General features: G+C 36.2%; 1 protein-coding gene across 1 annotated transcript in view; it reads left to right on the top strand.

Moving 5' to 3' along the window:
- The first annotated feature begins 14,462 nt into the window (after positions 1–14,462).
- Positions 14,463–21,225, top strand: part of KLB (klotho beta) — a 33,022-nt gene continuing 26,259 nt past the window's right edge. The window contains exon 1 of the mRNA XM_042936592.1: positions 14,463–15,317. Coding sequence (XP_042792526.1) covers positions 14,463–15,317 — 855 coding nt within the window. The remainder of the gene's footprint in view (positions 15,318–21,225) is intronic.

Here is a 21,225-nt window from a genome sequence, read left to right as displayed (position 1 = left end):
CAACTGAACCACACAGGTGCCCCTCTTGACATGCAATTTAAGTAGTATTGAATATAATCACTGTTTATACAGAGTAGTGTATATGAGAAGGAAAAAAATTCTCGTAAATGAACACAAGTCCGAATAGAAAAGACACATGAGAAAGGAATTCCAATAAATTCATATCTTCCATAAAATATACAGCAAAAATCTTACTCAAATAAAGTCTAATCCATTGCCACAAAACAGACATAAGCAATACTTTTTAACATACCCATTTAAACTGCTAGTTGCTATAGAAAGAGCTACTCTTTGCTTTGAGACAAATAAGGTCAAGCGCTTCGGGCTCTCCATTTAAAACTATTACACCTGGAGGGGCACCTGGGTGGCTAAGTCAGCTAAGCGTCCAACTTCAACTTTGGCTCAGGTCATGATCTCACGGTTTGATTCGTGGGTTTGAGCCCCACCTCAGGCTCTGTGCTGACAGCTCAGAGCCTGGAGCCTGCTTTGGATTCTGTGTCTCCCTCTCTCTCTGCACCTCCCCTGCTAATGCTCTGTCTCAATGTCTCTCTCTCTCTCTCTCTCTCTCTCTCTCTCTCTCAAAAATAAACATTAAAAAAAATTTTTAATATTATACCTGGTTTGATGTCTTTATATAAATATTATCATTAGCTCTGGGATGTGGTAAGCATTGTAACTGGTAAAGTAGATACAGTAGATCACTAATAGCTCGGATTCCCTAGACATTTTTTAGAAAATGTTTAGTTTCAGTGGGATTTGCAAAACTTAACATTACTGTATGTTGAAACTCAGTACTCTCAGTACTATAAAAAAGAAAAAAGAAATTCACTACTGTAGTTGACTTTCACTGCTTTCCCTTCTACCATGTGTGCATAATCTAAATCTGATCATGAGAGCACATCAGACAAACCAAAATTGAGAAACTGACCAGGATTCATCAACAGTGTCAAGGTCATGAAAGACAAGGGAAGATTGAGGAACTGTCACAGATTGGAGAGAACTAAAACTGCATAGTAACTAAATGCAATGTGTGATCCTGGACAGAAAAAGGAAACATTAGACATTAGAAGGAAAATGGGTAAAATTTGAATAAGGTCCATACTTTAGTAAATAGTAGCATAGCATAGTATCCTGGTTTTGATCATTGTAAATGATTATGTAAGTTAACATGAAGCAAAACTGAGTGAAGGATATGTGTGAGCTCTACTGTTTTTGCAATGATGGATGCTTGTGGTTGAACAAATGGGATTGGAGGTAGGGAACAAGAATTTGTTTGGGAGCATGTTATGTCTGAGATGTTTACTAGACTTGGGATGAAAGAAATAGTTATGAGCAATGAAATCAGAAAAATGTTTATGTCTGAATAATATATAACATGGCTGTGAAGCTTAATGAAAAAATTTTTAAGCTTAATGAAATTTTAAGAAGGATTCTTTGCTTGAAAAAAATTGAAGATAGGGGCACCTGGGTAGCTCAGTCAGTTGAGCAGCCGACTCTTGATTTCCCAGGGTCATGGAACCAAGCCCTTCCTTGGGCTCCATGCTGAGCGTGGAGCCTGCTTAAGACTCTCTCTCTCTCTCTCTCTCTCTCTCTCTCTCTCTCTCTCCCCCTCCCTCTCTCTTTCTCTTTCTCTCTTCCTATCTCTCCTCTCCCCAACACATCACCCACACACACATTCAAGCCATCTGTAAATTCTATTGGCTCTACCTTCAAAATATAACCAGAACCCACCAAATCTCATTACATCTACCACTACCATGCAGGTCTAAGCCACCGTCTCATCTCCCCTGGTTGTCATCTCTTGACTGATCGCCCTGATTCTACTTTTGTTCCACCTACAGTACAGTCTGAACACAGGATCCAGAGAGATTCTTTTCAGGTGTATGTTAGATCATGTCACTCTGAGCTGAAAGCTTTCCAGTGCTCCTCTTTTCAGTAAGAATATAAAACAAATTCCTCTCTATTCCCCTGCACCATGTGGTGCCATTACCTCTGTACTTACCGCCTCCTATTTGCAATCATTCCACTTCAGCCACAGCTCTTCATTATTTCTTGAAGGTTCCAGACAATTCTGTTTCAAGGACTTTTCACTCACTACTCATGATGTACCTGGAATGCTCTTCCCCCAATAGCTGTATGGATCACCCTCTCACCACCACAGTCTCTACTCACAGTCAAAGGTGACTAAGCACCAGCACCATGAGTGAGAGATCAGCAGAAAAAAAAAAAACAGATTTCAATTTCAGATAATTAGCAATTCAAAATATAGAACAGCTGTGTATGGAGTATCTACCAACATAATCGCAAAGAGTAACATTGTGTGTGTTGCACTTCAGTATAGGAAACAGAAATCATTCCAGATATTTCTTCCAGAAAAGGGTGTTGTTGTTGTTGTTGTTGTTGTTGTTGTTGTTTTAGCAGGGAATTAATTTGGTACTTTATATGTTGGAGGGGCAGGGGCCGAAGAAATGAAGCAAGACACCATCACTAGACTTTTGGCTTTAAGGTTACATTTGGAAACTACAACTGTTGTCACAGGCATCTATTTAGGAAGATTGAATTTAACATTCGTACACTGACATTGAAAGATCTTCACAATATTATTAAGAGAATAAAGCATGTTGTAGAACACTGTATGGTGTGTGATTACATTTATGTTTTTTAAAAGTATGCAAAATTTGTGTGGAGTGTGGGTGTGTGTGTGTGTGTGTGTGTGTATAAGGATATACTCTAAATGTTAACTAGGGGAACCTCAACATTTTGCTCAATATTCTCTTATTTTTACTCTTTTAAAACCATCTCTTAATAATATCCAAAATATATAAAGAACTTATATAACCCATCACCAAAAAAAACCAAATAATTCAACCAAAATGGGCAGAAGACGTGAACAGACATTTTCCAAAGAAGAAATAGACATGGCCAACAGACATGGAAAGATGCTCAACATCACTCATCATCAGGGAAATGCAAATCAAAGACACAATGAAATATCACTTCATAACTGTCAGAATGGCTGAAATCAAAAACACAAGAAACAACAAGTGTTGGTGAGGATGTGGAGAAAAAGGAAAGCTCATGCACTGTTGGTGGGAATGTACACTGCTACAGCCACTGCAGAAAACAGCATGAAGTTTCTCAAAAAGTTAAAAACAGAATTACCATGTGATCCAGAAATTCCACTACTGCTGGAAAAGTATACAAAAACACAAATACAAAATACAAAACACTAATTCAAACGGCGCCTAGGTGGCTCAGTCAGCTGAGCGTCTGACTCTTGATTTCATCTCAGGTCATGATCCCAGGGTCTAGGGATCAAGTCTCGCATCGGGCTCCAAGATGAGCGTGGAGCCTGCTTAAGATTCTCTCTCTCTCTCCTTCTGCCCCACTCCTCCGCTCACACTATCTGTCTCTAAAATTAAAAAATAAACACTAATTTTAAAAGATATATGCACCCCTATGTTTATTGCAGCATTATTTATAATAGCCAAAATATGGGAGCATCCCAAGTGTCTATCTATAGATGAATGGATAAAGAAGATGTGGTACACACACACACACACACACACACACACACACACTGGAATATTGCTCAGCCATAAAAAAAGAATGACTTAAAAAATTAAAAAGAAAAAAGAAAAAGAATGAGATACTGCACTTGCAATGACTTGAATGGATCCAGCGGGTAAACTGCTAATGAAATAACTCAGAGCAAAACAAATACCATATGATTCCTATCATATGTGGAATCAAAGAAGCAAAACAAATGAGCAAAGGAAAAAAGAGACAAATGAAAAACCAGACTCTTAACAGTAGAGAACAAACTGGTGGTTGCCAGAAGGAAGGTTGCGGGGGCGGGGGGGGGGGTGTGAAATACGTGAAGGGGATTCAGACTGCACTTATCATGATGAGCACTGAGTAAGGTATAGAATTGTTGAATCATTCTATTGTACTCCTGAAACTAATATAACCCCGTAGGTTAATTATGCTTGAATTTTTAAAGTAAATAAAGATTTTTTTAAAAACCACCTCTTAATAATTTGTTTCTAGTATTTTTAAACCATGAATTCTAAACAGAAACAGAAGTCAGGTGTCTCCTCAGATCTACTAATCAGTCTCCAGAGGTGGAGACTGAGCGTGTGTATTTTTTAAAGCTCAAGAAGTGATTCTGATGCACAACAAAAATTGAGATTGTGGAAAATGGTGTGGCAATTCCTCAAAAAATTAAACATAGAATTACCATATGATCCAGCAGTTTCACTTTTGGGTATATACTCCAAAGAAGTGAAAGCAGGGGACTCCTTCATAGCAGCATTATTTGTGTTAGCCAAAAGGTAGAATAAATGGATAAACAAATGGATAAATGGATAAACAAAATACGGTATATACACATTATGAAATATTATTCAGCCTTCAAAAGGAATTAAATTCTGACAGATGCCACAACATGGATGCACCTTGAAGACATTTCTGGAATTATGTACCTTACTTCCAGGCCAAAGCTTTCAGCGGATTTCCTCTCCAAATGCTGAGTGCAGGGGGGTGAGACTCCTGTGAGGCCTTAGGGGGTTGCAGAACTACAGACATAAGCACCCTAAATCTGTCAATCACTGTGGAGATGAGCCACCTAAAAACTGGGAACTCCTTCATCAGACAAATGTGTGACAAATGACCTTCTATTTAGGCCTTGACTTTGTATTTTGGAGTCTATTTGTACAGTATTATCCTAACTTATATACTTGCTTAACAGATTTTCAATGGCTGCTTATCTCTTTCAAAATGAAATCTAAATTCCAATAACATGGGGGGCCTGGGTGGCTCAGTCAGTTAAGGTTCCGACTCTTGATCTTAGTTCAGGTCTTGATCTCCGGGTTATTACAGAATAATAGTTTCATTGCCCTAAAAACACCTTGTGGTTCACTTATTCATCTTCCCTCAACCCAGTACCACTAATCTTATAGCTTCCCTTTTACTGTCTCCAGATTGTCATATAGTTGGAATCATACAGCATGTAGCCATTTCAGATTGTCTTCTTTCGTTTAGTAATATGCATTTAAGTCTTCTCCATGTCTTTTCCTGGCTTGATAGGTCACTTCTTTTTTATTGCTAAATAATATTTCATTGTATGGCTGTATCACATTTTTGTTTAGTTATTCACCTATTAAAGGACATGTTGGTTGCTTCCTAGTTTTGTCAATCATGAATAAAGGAGCTACAAACATTTATGTTCAGATTTTTGTAAGGACACAAGTTTTTAACTCATTTGGGGAAATACCACAGGTTGTAATTGCTAGACAGTGTGGTAAGAGTATGTTTTGTAAGAAACTGATAAGCAATTTTATAAGACACTTGCAACCTCTCTTCCAAAGTGTGTGTAACATTTTGCATTCCCACCAACAATAAATAAGAGTGCCTGTTGCTCACATCCTTACCAGCATTTGGTGTTGTCAGTGTTTTGGATTTTGACCATTCTAATAGGTACGTAATAGTGTATCATTGTTGTTTTAATTTGCAATTTCCTAATGATATATGATGTAGAGTATCTTTTCAAATGCTTCTATCCTCTTTGCTGAGGTGTTTGTTCAGATATGTTGCCTATTTTCTAATTGCTTTGTTGTTGTTGTTGTTGTTGTTGTTTTAATATTTTTTAATGTTTATTTATTTTTGAGAGAAAGAGAAACAGAGTGTCAGTGGGGGAGAGGCCAAGAGACAGGGAGACACAGAATACAAAACAGGCTCCAGGCCCTGAGTCCAACACCAGGCTCGAACTCACCAACTGCGAGATCATGACCTGAGCCAAAATTGGATGCTTAACTGACTGAGCCACCCAAACACCTCTGTTGTTGTTCTCGAGTTTTAAGAGTTCTTTGTACATCGTAGATACCAATCCTTTAGCTGATATGTATCTGTTTTGCAGGTATTTTCTCCTAGTCTGTGGCTTGTTTTTTCATTCTCTTAATAGTCTTTTGCAAGGCAGAATTTTTTTTTTTAATTTTTAAAAAAAAAATTTTTTTAACGTTTTTTTATTTATTTTTGAGACAGAGAGAGACAGAGCATGAACAGGGGAGGGTCAGCGAGAGGGAGACACAGAATCTGAAACAGGCTCCAGGCTCTGAGCTGTCAGCACAGAGCCCGACGCGGGGCTCGAACTCACGGACCGCGAGATCATGACCTGAGCCGAAGTCGGCCGCCCAACCGACTGAGCCACCCAGGCACCCCTAGAATTTTTTTTAATTATGTCCAATGTACCATTTTTTTTTCTTCTTTTTTTGGGTTGAGCTTTTGGTGTTGTATCTAAGACGTCATCCCCAAACCCAAGGTCTCCTAGATTTTCTTCTATGCTGTCTTCTGGAGTTTCATAGTTTTGCATTTTATGATCCACTATGAGCTTAGGTCTATGATTCACCTTAAGTTAATTTTTGTGTAGTGTATATAGTCTGTTCCATGTGAGTGTGAATTTTGAATGTGAATGTCCAATTGTTCCAGCACCATTTGTTGGAAAGGCTATCTTTTCTCCATTGAATTGCCTTTGCTCCTTTGTCAAAGATCAATTGAGTATATTTATGCAGGTGCACTTCTGGGCTTTCTAGTCTGTTCTGTTGTTCTATGTGTCTGCTCTTTTGCCAATACCACACTGTCTTGACTATAGTAGCTTTACAGTCTTGAGGTCAGGTAACTTCAGTCCTTAGATTATCAGTCCTTCAATACCATGTTGGCTTTTCTGGGTCTTTTGCCTTTCCATATAAAACTTAGAATCAATTTCTCAATATCTAGAAAATAACTAGCTGAGATTTTTATCGGGATTACATTGAATCTATAGATCACATTACAGAGAACTCACATCCTGATAACATTTAATTTTCCTGTCCATGTATATGGAATATTTCTCCATTTATTCAGATTTTCTTTTATGTCTTTCATCAGAGTTTTATAGTTTTCCTCATATAGATCTTGTACATATTTTGTTAGATTTATCTAAGTATGTAATTTTTTTGGTACTAACGTAAATAGTATTTTTTATTTTTGCGTTTTCTTTTTTTAACTTTTTATGTGTATTTTTGAGAGGGAGAGAGACAGAGCGCAAGCAGGGGAGGGACAGAGAGAGAAGGAGATACAGAATCCGAAGCAGGCTCCAGGCTCTGAACTGTCAGCACAGAGCCCAATGCAGGGCTCAAACCCATGAACTGTGAGATTATGACCTGAGCCAAAGTCAGACATGTGACCAACTGAGCCTCCCAGGTGCCCCAGTAGTATTGTCTTTTTAATTTCAAATTCCAATTGTTCACTTCCGGTAAATAATAAAGCAATTGACTTTTAGATATTAACCTCTACTCAATTATAGAGAACAATCTGATGGTTACCAGAAGGGAGGTGAGTGAAGGGATGGGTTAAATAGGTGATGGGGATTAAGGAGTACTTGTTGTGATGAACACAGAGTGATGTATGAAACTGTTGAATTACTACATTCTACACCTGAAACTAATATAACACTGTATGTTAACTAACTAGAATGAAAATAAAACTTTAAAAAACAAATAACATAAAGTTTAAATATATATATATTAAGTTTAAATATATATATATATTAAGTTTAAATATATATATTGTATATATATATAAGTGTATATATATACATATATACATATATATATGTATATATATACACTTATATTCTGCGACCTTGCTATAGTTGCTTCCTATTTCCAGGATTGGTTCTTTGGGATTTTCTATATAGACAATAATCATCACTTATGAACAGAGACTTTTATTTTTTACTTCCCGATTTTTATACTTTTTCTCTCCACTTCTTGTCTTATTGCATTAGCTAGGACTCCTAGTATGATGTTGGATAGAAGTGTTGAGAGTAGACATCCTTGCCTTGTTCCTAATCTTTGCAGGAAAGTATGGTTTCTCATCAATAAACTTTTATATCTAATATTGACTAATTTTTCATTTTATCCTTTTATGTTTTTTTAATTAAAAATAAAAAATTAAGGGGCACCTGGTTGGCTCAGTTGGTAAAGCATGCGACTTTTTTTTTTTTATGTTTTTATTTAAAAAACATAAAAAACATTGAGACAGAGAGAGACAGAGCATGAGCGGGGAAGGGGCAGAGAGAGACGGAGACACAGAATCTGAAGCAGGTTCCAGGCTCTGAGCTGTCAGCACAGAGCCTGACGTGGGGCTCGAACTCACAGACTGTGAGATCGTGACCTGAGCTGAAGTCGGACACTTAACTGACTGAGCCACCCAGGCGCCCCAAGCATGAGACTTTTAATCTCAGAGTCATGAGTTCAAGCCCCACATTGGACATAAAGCTTACTTTTTTTAAAATTTTTTAAATGTTTATTTATTTTTGAGAGAGAGAGAGCCAGAGCGTGAGTGGGGGTGGAGCAGAGAGAGAGGGACTCACAGGATTGGAAGCAGGTTCCAGGCTCTGAGCTGTCAGCACAGAGCCCAACATGGGGCTCAAACTCACAGACCACAAGATCATGACCTGAGCCAAAGTCCGACACCCAACCGACTGAGCTACCCAGGCACCCCATCATAGAGCTTACTTTTAAAAAAATCATTGAATATACCTCAACATTTTTAAAGCCATATATGAAAAACCCACAACTAATATCATCCTCAGTAGGGAAAAGCTGAGAGCTTTTCCTCTATAGTCTGGAGCAAGACAGGGATGTCTACTCTCACCATTACTATTTAACATACTACTGGAAGTCTTAGCCTCAGAAATCAGACAACAAAAAGAAATAAAAGGTATCCAAATCAGCAAGAAAGAAGTCAAACGATTTGTAGCCAACATGATACTCTATGTAGAAAACCCAAAAGACTACACCAAAAAATTGGTAGAACTAATACATGAACTCATCAAAGTCACAGGATATAAAATCAACATACAGAAATTCTGTTGCATTTCTATACACCAATAATGAAGCAGCAGAAAAAGAAATCAAGGAATCGATCCTATTTGCAATTGCGCCAAAAACAATTAGATATCTAGGAACAAAACTAATCAAAGAGGTAAACAATCTGTACTCTGAAAACTATAGAACGCTTATGGAAGAAATTGAAGAAGACACAAAGAAATGGAAAAGCATTCCATGCTCATGGATTGGAAGAACAAACATTGTTAAAATGTCTGTACTACCCAAAGCAATGTACATATTTAATGCAATCCCTATGAAAATACCAATAGCATTTTTCACAGAGTTAGAACAAACAATACTTAAATGTGTACGGAACCACAAAAGACCCCAAATAGCCAAAGCAATCCTGAAAAATAAAAGCAAAACTGGAGACATCACAATTCCTGATGTCAAGCTATATTACAAAGCTGTAGTCATCAAGACAGTATGGTACAGGCACAAAAACAGACACATAGATTAGTGGAACAGAATAGAAAACCCAGAAATGGGCCTGCAACTATATGGCCAACTAATCTTTGACAAAGTAGGAAAGAATATCCAGTGGAAAAAAGACAGTCTCTTTCACAAATGGTGCTGGGGAAACTGGACAGCAACATGCAGAAGAATTCACTGCACAGAGAAGGAAACAATCAGCAAAACTAAAAGGCAGCCTATGGATGGGAGAAGATATTTGCAAATGACATATCTGATAAAGGGTTAGTATCCAAAATCTATAAAGAATTCATCAAACTCAACACCCAAAATACAAATAATCTAGTTAAAAAAATGGGAAGAATACATGAATAGACATTTTCCCAAAAAAGACATACAGATGGCTAACAGGCACATGAAAAAATGCTCAGGGAAATACAAATCAAAACCACAATGAAATACCACCTCACACCTGTCAGAATGGCTGAAATGAACAACACAGGAAGCAACAGATGTTGGCAAGGATGCAGAGGGGAACCCTCTTACACTGTTGGTGAGAATGCAAACTGGTGCAGCCACTCTGGAAAACACTATGGAGGGTCCTCAAAAAGTTAAAAATAGAATTACCCTATGACACAGCAATTTGCGTGACTGGGTATTTACCCAAAGAATACAAAAATACAGATTCAAAGGGGTACATGTACCCAGAAGTTTAAAGCAGCATTGTCAACAATAGCCAAACTATGGGAAAAGCCCAAATGTTCATCAACTGATGAATGGATAAAGAAGATGTGGCATATATATACCATGAAATATTATTCAGCCATCAAAAAGAATGAAACCCTGCCATTTGTGATGACATGGATGGAGCTAGAGTGTATTATGCTATGTGAAATAAGTCAGTCAGAGAAAGACAAATATCATATGACTTAAATACATATATGGAATTTAAGAAACAAAACAGATGAACATACAGGAAGGGTGGAAAAAGGAGAGAGAGAAGAAAGCAAACCATAAGAGACTCTTTTTTTTAAAGATTATTTATTTTGAGAGAGAATGCATGTGTGCACAAGCATAAATAATACTGCTATAAAATATTTGCATATACAGTATTTTATGTATTTAGAATTAATTTATTATGATAAATTTCTGATGTTATTGAATTTAAAAATATGAAAATATCTAAGGTTAATTATATATTAAAAAATTGTTTTGGGGTTGCCTGGGTGGCTCAGTGGTTTAAGCGTCCAACTTTTAGTTTTGGCTTAAGTCATTATCTCATGGTTTCTGGTAAGTTCAAACCCCATGTCAGGCTCCATGCTGACAGTGCAGAGCCTGTTTGGGATTCTCTCTCTCCCTCTCTCTGCCCCTCCCCCACTTGCGCTATCTCGGTCTCTCTCAAAATAAATAAATAAACTTAAAAAAAAAATTGTTTTCCATTAGTATTGTACAAATTCACATTCTAATCAGAAATCTTACAATCTGTAAGACATTGAGTCTTACAATCTCATTAACAGGGGGTTTCATCACTTAGTTTTATTTTTGCTAATTTAATAAGAGAAAATATTACGGAGTTCTGTCTTGTTTAAAGATTTTTTAAAAATTTTTTTTAACTTAAAAAAACCCAACTTAACTGACTGAGCCATCCAGGCACCCTAAAGATTTTATTTTACTTTATTTTTTTTTTAATTTTTTTTTTTTAACGTTTATTTATTTTTGAGACAGAGAGAGACAGAGCATGAACGGGGGAGGGGCAGAGAGAGAGGGAGACACAGAATCTGAAGCAGGCTCCAGGCTCTGAGCCATCAGCCCAGAGCCCGACGCAGGGCTCGAACTCACGGTCCGTGAGATCGTGACCTGAGCTGAAGTCGGACGCTCAACCGACTGAGCCACCCAGGCGCCCCTTTTTTTTTTTTTTTTATAAATTTTTTTTTTTTTTACTTTATTTTTTAATGTTTATTTATTTTTGAAAGAGGGGGAGAGAGGGACCATGGGGGAGGGACAGGGAGGGAGAGACAGGGGTTCCAAGCACTAACCTCGAGGTCATGACCTGAGCTGAAGTCAGATGCTTAACTGACTGAGCCACCCAGGTTTCCCTAAAGATTTTATTTTTAAGTAATCTCTACACCCAACAAGGGGCTTGAACCTATAATCCCGAGATCAAGAGTCTCATGCTCTTCCAACTGAGCCAGCCAGGCTCTCCTGGAGTTACTTTTATATGTGTTTTTAATTACTGGTTATTTAATTTGTTTTCATTAGCTATACAGTTGCATTTCCTCTTTTGCATATTTTTTATTCATGTTGTTTGGCCATTTATCTAATTTAGAGTGTTTTCCTTAATGATTTGCCTGAATTATTTATATAATAAAAAGTTGGCCATTTGCCTTCTAGATTTACTCTAATATTTCCAAGTTTGTTATTTGCCTTTCAATTTTTTTCATTTATTTTCATTATAGTTAAATTATTTCTATAAGTTCATATATAAGTATATAAATATCATTATATAAACTATATATTTATGTAATTTAACATTTACTTCCATTTTCTTCTAGATTTCTGTAGCTATATATTTTTTAATCAAATATATTTGTGAGGGTATAAATAACCACACTTAAAAATTTTATTTTTAGTAATTAGTTCACAATACGGACATAAATCATTATGCTGTACATATTAAACTAATACAATGTTATATGTCAGTTGTATCTCAATAAATCTGGAAAAAATATTTTAGAAATAGTGAATTGATTCCATCAACTCCATTCATTCCATATACAATGATTAAGCATTTACTTAGATAAGTGATGATAAAAATTTAGATAAGAGATACTCTTACTGTCTGGGAGAGCAGACAAACCATCCCAGGATCATGTGATAAATGCAGTGATAGACATATGCATACTCTACTATAGGCACGTTCATTCAAGTCTAGTGACTAATAGGCCCCAAATATTCTATTGGGACCAAACAGTTATGGTCCTTGTTTTTAAAAAAGAGAGACTGAGAGAGAAATTAAAGTCAAAAAGAGGTTATAGATAAATTTATTGTGTGATAAATGTCATAACAGAGAAAGTATGGATTGCGATGGGAACACGGAACAAAGAGATACATCTATATCAAATCAAACTGTCTTATTTCCTCTCTGGCTGCCTGAGGATCAACCACCATCATGAGCAACATGGTGAATATCCAGACCAGGAAGTTCATGACCAACCGACTACTTTACCTGAGAATGCAACAGTACCTAAGACAGAAATTCACGAAAAACCACCCAAAATGCACAAGACCAGATGACACCAGATATTATATTTGTATTTGGATCCAGAGCCTATTTCGGTGATGGCAAGACAACTGGCTTCAGCATGATTTATGATTTCTTGGATTACACTTCCAAAAATGAACCCAGGCAGACTTGCAAGACATGGCCTCTATGAGAAGAAACAGACGTCAAGGAAACAGTGAAAGGAACACAAGAATAGAATGAAGAAAGTCAGGTGGACTGCAAAGGCCGGTGTTGGTGCTGACAAAAGTGAGCTGGAGATCAGACCCAGGAGTAAAGATTCTGCAGTGACTTTATCTGCAGTGATTGTGCAAGAGGACTTTTTTCACAAGAGGACTAATAAACGGTACATTTTTTAAATTTAAATAAATAAATAAGTCAAAACAAACTGGGAAGCCAGAAAGACTTGCCAGAAAAGGTGCTGCAGTTTTGAAGAACATGTTGACATGAGCTAGATGAAGGGGGAAACACATCCTATGCAGAGAGCATGCGTACCAAGGCACAGGATATGAGGGCTTAATGTGTGTCCAACTTAGTAATATTATTTGTTATGGCTGAAGGGCAGGGTACTACATGTAGTTAACTGAAGAGAAATGAAGTTTAAAATGTGGGCAGGAGCCAGAACATAGTGTCTATTATGCTAAATCTTAGCATCACTTTCTGAATAATCCTTCCTTTTCACAAAGAAATAAGAATAATGTTTATTGAGCACTTACTAAGTGTCAGTGTCTCTTCTAAGTGCTTTACATGTATTAACTCATTTAATTCTCACAATTATCCATGCAGTAGATACTAGTATTGTGCCTTTTCTTACGTAACAAGAAACTGGGGTGCAGAAAGGTTAAATAATTTGTTTCTAGTCACACAGCTATAATTAAACTCAGGCAGTCTGATTCCAGAGGCCAAACTGTTAACCACTCTATCTTTCATTATTATGGGATATCTCAAATATTTAAAAGAATACATTTTTTAAAAAGTTTTATCTGGAGACTATAGATTCTGTACAGTATTTTCTTTCTATTTATTCCTATACCAGATTCATGTTATTTAAGTTATGCTTTTTTTTAAATGTTTTCATATGTAAAGGTAGTCTATGCCTTCGCTATTTTCTTTTTCTTTTCTTTATTTGTAATTATTGCCTATTTATTCTTCAAGCAAACTTTCATATGATTTTGTTGAAGTAAAATTTGGGGTTTAGAGGATATTGGTTGAAAGCACATTAAATTTATAAATTAAGTTGGAAAGTATTCAGTGTTTCCATCTAGAAAGAGCTATATATTTCTTCATTCGTTTTCTTTCAAATGTATTGATACATTTTTATAATTTTCTTAAAATAGGTAGCACTTGATAAGGTTATTCTTCAATGTGTTATAATTTTGGTAGAAGTGTGATATCTTACTTTATTTTCTAGTTCCGCATTATAAGCTTATAGGAATGCTCCTTGTTTGTATTGCTTCTCTTGAAACGCGAAAAAATAAAATTACCACTCAAAAAATATAAAACTGGAAAAGGTATATATTTTTTTCAGTAATGTTCAAAACATTCAGAAAAGATTTGGGTCAATATGAAAGGCTACAAAGAGAATATGGCATTTTTATTCATTGCTTATACATGTTTTCGTTACGCAAACTACGGTCAGTGATGTGTTTTCATATAATCTTTCCCATAGTAAGAGAGAATGAAATGTGTTGGGGAGCGTAGGAGAGCCACCTCCCTCAAATTACGTTGCTCTCCGTGGCCCCTCCTAAGTCGCACAGTTCAAGCTAATCATTGACAGCGGTTTACAATCACAAGCTTTTACTGAAGCGTTGATAAGACAGGCGAGCAGTTAGTGGCAAATGAAGTCCGGCTGTGCGGCTGGATCTCCAGGGAATGAATGGATTTTTTTTTTTTTTTTTTTTTTTTTTTTTTTTTTCTTCAGCACCGATGAAAGAAACATACACTATCGGGAAACAATGTGCAACCGGGGACTGCAAAGATCTGCTATCCTGTCAGCATTTATTCTCCTGCGAGCTGTTACTGGATTCTCTGGAGACGGCAGAGCTGTGTGGTCTAAAAATCCTCATTTTAGCCCGGTAAATGAAAGTCAGCTGTTTCTCTATGACACTTTTCCTAAAAACTTTTTTTGGGGTGTTGGGACTGGAGCATTTCAAGTGGAAGGGAATTGGAAGACAGATGGAAAAGGACCCTCTATATGGGATCATTTCATTCAAACACACCTTAAAAATGTCAACGACACGAACAGTTCCAGTGACAGTTACATTTTTCTGGAAAAAGATTTATCAGCCCTGGATTTTATTGGAGTTTCTTTTTATCAATTTTCAATTTCCTGGCCAAGGCTTTTCCCCGATGGAATAGCAGCAGTTGCCAATGCGAAAGGTCTCCAGTATTACAATGCTCTTCTCGATGCCCTAGTACTTAGAAACATTCAACCGATAGTTACTTTGTATCATTGGGATTTGCCTTTGGCCCTACAAGAAAAATATGGGGGGTGGAAAAATGAAACCATAATAGATATTTTCAATGACTATGCCACCTACTGTTTCCAGACGTTTGGGGACCGTGTCAAATATTGGATTACAATTCATAATCCATATCTAGTTGCTTGGCACGGGTATGGGACAGGTCTGCATGCGCCTGGAGAGAAGGGAAACTTAGCAGCTGTCTACTCTGTGGGACACAACCTCATCAAGGTACTGTACGGCTGGCTTCATGTTATAGCTTCAGAATGTTAAGGAGCAGGAGTTAAAGAGAATCACTAAGAAATGTATCTCCTGTTTAATTCTTTTCATTAATATCAATTCAACTAATTTTAGCCTAACTCACAAGTTCTATCCTCAAATTTCATATTTAAGGTCGTGTTTTATTTATTTAGGCTCTTAGTAATGGATTAAGCTGATTATTTTCCCTAAATGTTGCCCTTTAAAAACGTTTTAACTCAAAATCTGCAAGTATACAGTGTGAGAATATGAGTTCACTTTCATTCTATGAAAAACCAGTACTTTAGAAATCTAAATGCTGAAACCTTTTCTGAAAATATGCAACCATTTCAGGATTCTTTTAAGGCATGACCATTTCCAATAAATATTTGTTGTTAGTATTGCTATTCTTAGTGATACCTAGCAATAATAAGCTAAATACAGGTTAGCTAACTGACACATATTAAATACAGGAATTGAGACAAATGCACTTCACAGTGGTTTTATCTGTGTTACAGAAAAGATGAGGTTAACTGTTCTAAGAGTTAAAATTAAACTAGTAATATAAAAACTGGGAAGACTATGCTCTACTCAGTATGTTTTAAAAGCTACAGTTAACGTTGGGAAATCTGAAAATTACTAAAACAATGCTGAAAATGTAAGCAAAAAAATAGCAAATATTGGTTGGATGCTTACTCTGTACCACAGACCATATTAAGCATTCTGCATGCATTATCACATTTAATCCTTGTGATAACTTCATGAACAAGGTCCTATTAGTATTCACATGTTAAAGATGAGGAAACTGAAGCTTAGTGGGATTAAATGAATTAATTTATAAATGACAACATAATTAAACACGAAATGTTTTCATTAAGAATGTTTTTAAAAGAGCAATCTTTCGGAGATTTTGAAGAGACTTCACCTCACATTGAGGCTAACATCTAGAATCAGGTTTAACTTTTTGAGTCAAAGGGGTTCCTTGGGAAAAATAAATTACTCTGGACACCTGTTACATTTTAAAAATGAAAACAACTTTGTTAATAGTGTTTAATAATGTGCTAGGAGAAGTATTTTGATTTTTAACAATCAAATGTGAAATGTATAGAAGTAGAAAAATATTTAGGAACATAAAATTACTCTGTGTCTAAATTTGCGCTTACAAAAATATCTGCCCACCCTTCTTATCTTTTTGAACTTTCTGGGCTATTATATATGTGTGTCATACTATAGTTCTGTTGCATCTGCCTTGGCAGTAAACTGATTGCATTATGATTTCAAGATCATTTACAAATCTTTGGTTAGGGTTGTATATAGAACATTACTGTGAGGCTATACTGTGATTTGGCAAAAAAGACCTTAAAGGGGAGAAGACTTACAGCTATTAACTATGAAGATTATGCATATATAAGTTAGAAAAATATTCCTTTTATCTAGTTCTTTAAATTATTAAAATTTAAACATTCATGTATACTATATGCTTGTGAAGATTAAGAAACATCAGATTGTACCAAAGTTTATAAAGTGAAAAAAGTTAAATTCGTCTCTCCCTCTCCACCTGGCAATCTAAACCTTGAGGAAGCTACTGTTGATGGTTTCTTATATAGTCTTTTTAAAGTTTTCTACACAAATACAGGCACACATATGATTATTTAACTTGTTTATAAAGAAAAATGTTCTCAGTTGTTGAAAAGTTTTCGGTTTGCCTGGAAAATGTTAACAATTGGAATTTTCATGAAAAATCTGTTTTGGTGGTTAATTTAAGGCCTTAAAAACTGGCTATCTGATAAAAAATACACAGGAAAAGTTGTAACTAACAAACAGGCATTGCTTACAAACTTAGCATATAAAATGCTGTATTTTCAGATGTTTTTCATTTTCCCCTAATTTGAGACAAAGTCTGCCTTAAACACAAAATCAGCACTCTCTGGTAGTGAAATAAATTTCATTGTTTTAAATTGAGGGATTACATTTTTTAATTATTGTGTTTTCCAAATAATTTCTTCTATCTCTTTAAAATTTCTAAATCACTGACTTAAATAAGGAGGGTAAGAGGTCCTTTGAAATCAGTCAGAAAGTGAAATATGCTTCATAACCCAGTGACATATAGCTCCAGAAAGAAATCTTGCAATGGTTTGGTAGCCTGAGGTGAACTCATTTTTTCCACTGTTCCTTCTCTGTTCTTCCTTTAACGTGAAAAAGATTAATTTGATATTTTATGTTGCAATGAAGTATTTCTTCCTTACTCAGCCATCTGTGACCCAGAAGTATTCCTGAGGATTAGTTTTTAGTCCAAGTTAACACATCTCACTGAGTTTTTAAAAAGCCTAATATGAAAGTAAATTCATGGGTGGTTATAGATCGTTTTATTTCCTACTCCTCAGACTTTGAAAAGATTTCACTGTGGCTGTTGGGGTTTTCTAGTCCCAGAATAACCTCGGAAACTCCATTTCAGTCTGCATTGTCCTGGTTTAGAGGGAACCTGAATGGCCTAGTCAGTCCTGAGACTGACCTGGAATTTAAATTCCAACTTCATTGCAGATTTGGTGATTACCTTAGAGTGAGCCTAAGCCTTGGGTAAAAATCTGTCGTAATCACACCTACTAATGGACGCTCCATTCTGAGTTTTGGACAATATTTGGAAAAGAAAGAGAGTATGTCTTTTGACTGACCATCTCTAAGCATGGTAGTCATGGCTTTAAATATTATGTATAACTTCGGCAGCAACCTTGCCAGATACCTGTTATTATCCCTGTTTTACCACAGAGTGATTATTTCCAACATGCATCATGCTGCACCCCTGCATAAAATCTAGGAAGTGGCTCCCCAAAGCTTTTAGGATTAACGTCCTGATTTTCCACCAAGACATCCAACCCCTGGCCTGCATTCCCGCGTCCTTCCTGGCCACTCTCCCATCTCCATCACTAACGCCAACCCCTCCCACCCCATGCTCCACGATAATACACTAGGAGTGTTTTGATTATACCTTACTAGTCCTCCCCATTCAGCCTTTACTAGCATTCTATCCAGTGAGAATGCCCTTTGTACTCTCTACTTTACCCATCTAATGTCCTTCAAGACTCAGTTTAGGCAGTCACCACCTCTAAGTTATTCTTGACCTGCTAAGGTTGTTGTCCCTTCTAAGGGCTCCCATAGTAAGATGTGCTTGCTGCTACCATAGCACTCATAGCATGTGGTACTCTTCTGTCTCCCCAAGGAGCCTGAGAGCTCCTTGAAAGGAGAGGCTATTCTTTATTTGTCTTTGTGTTTCTAGCACCCAACACAGAATATTAGGATTAGGTTCATGCGAGGTAGAAATGTTTTTTGAGTGAGTAGTTTAGGATTTCTTTCTTAAACCTTGTAATCAAAGAGCCAATGTCAAGTTCAAAACTCATATTTTGTTGCATTATTACTAATTCTTGAAATATTGCCTATGTTAATCCACTGGTATATCAGTCAGGACTTTTTGGTTGTGAGTGACAGAAACCTAATTCAAGTTGACTTAAGCAAAAATGAGCAATTTCCTGGCCCAGTAACCAAATCACAGGGATGAACGGATCCAGTAATGAGGACACTGTCAGAAGCCCTTTGTCTCGGATCTCTCACAACCTTCTCTTCTTGGGGTTCGGCATCATTCTCTCCTTTGTAGAGAAAAGATTTCTCTCTTTCAAGTTCAATTTTTAAAGTCCCAGAGACGGATCCCAGCCTGTGTGGCCTATTGCTCTCATCCCTCAGATCAGCAAAGCTTCAAGGTTTCACATTAGTAAAGATGGTTAAGGTGTCTGTTTTCTTTCTACTTTTAAGTCAATAAATATGCATAATAATTTAAATTTGTAAGTCCCTCTCCCCCTTAAAAGGGAACATCTAGAACCTCTGAGTAAACATGCCCAGAGGTTGGGGAAGATGACTTTGCTCATAAGATGGCAAGTCATTCAGTTTACTACTCCACAAAATAGCTTCCATGATAGTTTTGACTTCATTGCCTTAAATTTTTATCTTTCAATTTCTCAACCTCAGTGCTATTGACATTTGGGGCCAAATAATTCTTTTTGTGGTGGGCTTTCGTGTGCTTTGTAGAATGTTTAGCAGTAGCCCTGGCCTCTACCCACTAGAGAGATGACAGTAGTGCCCTTGTCCTCAGGGTTGTGACACCAAATTTGTCTCCAGACATTGTCAAATGTCCCCAACATGTGGGAGGCAAAATTCTTCTCCTTTCCTTCTACCGTAAACCTGTAATAGACAATTGGTTAAAAACATGAAGCAGAAAGAGCAAGGACGTTGAAATATAATTAGTATGAGGGACATAAAATCGCTTCATGATTTTCACCAGAACTGTAAGTTGCACACATACACTCTATATTAATTTATGTCTAGTTTGGCTTTTCACACATTGAGAATAGAGACTATCTCTACTAGCTTTGCATTACTTGCGAAATACTTGTAAAAACTGCCCCAGACCATTTCTCTTACATAGTTATTTACAAACAAAACATTAAATGTACTTTTTGAAAAGCAAAATTCAAGAATTCAAACAAACGTTACGTAAGCAACTTTCATCCACTTTTGATGCCACAACATCTTGTTTCACAAAGTTTGTTTTTTTGTGTATCACTTCATGTTGGCTTTTTTTTTTTTGCTTGTTTTTTGTTTGTTTGTTTGCATATCCAAGTGCCACATGTACTATTATTTACTAAAATGTTTTTCCTTAAAATGCTTATTTTGAAAGAAAAATTTATTCTTACTATACATGAGATAAGTATTTTCAAATGCCCTTCAAATAAATATGTAACGTTGAAAACAAAAAACTTTCTTCTTTGTTACACCTAATGTCACCTCCCATACAAAAAGAGGTAGGTGTACCAGACTTGGAAAATACCACTGTAATACATTTGGTCCTAAAACCAAACAGAGTGTGCCATTTAAAAATGTGACATAAAATGCTTTTTCTTGTGTAATTAAAATAATTTGAATAATGTATGATTATTAAATGGGAAAATGCCAAAATTTATGTTTATGTACATGAGCATCTTAAATATTTGTAATTTATTTTTGAATATTTTCAATTTATTTAAAATAAACTTTCTTTTTTTATGTTATTGCTTTAAGAAAAAGCTCCAACCAATACAGCTTTTATTGCATCTTTAAAATACTACAAATAAGTCTGAAAAATCATCCGACATCTTGCTATTTCTGTAGCTGGACAACTTAGATCTTATTCATCAGTCTGCTGAACTGTTCCTTTTTCAGAAACATAGATAGTATCCCTAGATTTTCTGATATCCTTTTTTTTTAACTGTTGTGGCTTGCTGAATCAAAGCAGCTGAGTTTGATACAAGTTCAATGTAATTTCCTTCAAGAATTAACTCAACTTTGGCCTTGAGATACAGAATTGAGATACTTTCCAACACAATTTTTAATAAAATAGGCTTATATAAAATAAAATGTATGTCAACACTTTTTTGTATATTACACAGAAATGATGAAATTATTTTTTAAAATCCTCAGGGGTTCAAGAGATTGCTTAATACTATGAAAGAGGCTTTCAGGACAAGAAATGTTGGGAAACTCTGCTCGAGGTCAAGGCCTCACCTACTTGTTTCTGAGCCTGGGATAAGATTTGATTTAGTCCCTATTTTTCTACCTCTTTGAGGAACATTGTCTTAGCATTTCTTGGCCATTGTTCCCTCAGAGAAGTTCATACAAGGCTGGGTATGCATTAGGTATCAATAAATAATTCAACTGATTATTTTCTATTTAAGGAAGATCTACCTTGTTCCAGAAAGGATTTTTTTTTCCCAGAAAGGATTTAAAATTGCAAATGAATAAAAGTTGATTTCAGACACACAAACACACCACACACACACACACACACACACACACACACACACACGCACACGCACAT

This window comes from Panthera leo, chromosome B1 (genome assembly GCF_018350215.1).
Source record: "Panthera leo isolate Ple1 chromosome B1, P.leo_Ple1_pat1.1, whole genome shotgun sequence".
Lineage (NCBI taxonomy): Eukaryota > Metazoa > Chordata > Mammalia > Carnivora > Felidae > Panthera > Panthera leo.
The sequence above is the reverse complement of the archived record's forward strand: the minus strand, read 5'-3'. Positions and strand labels throughout refer to the sequence as shown.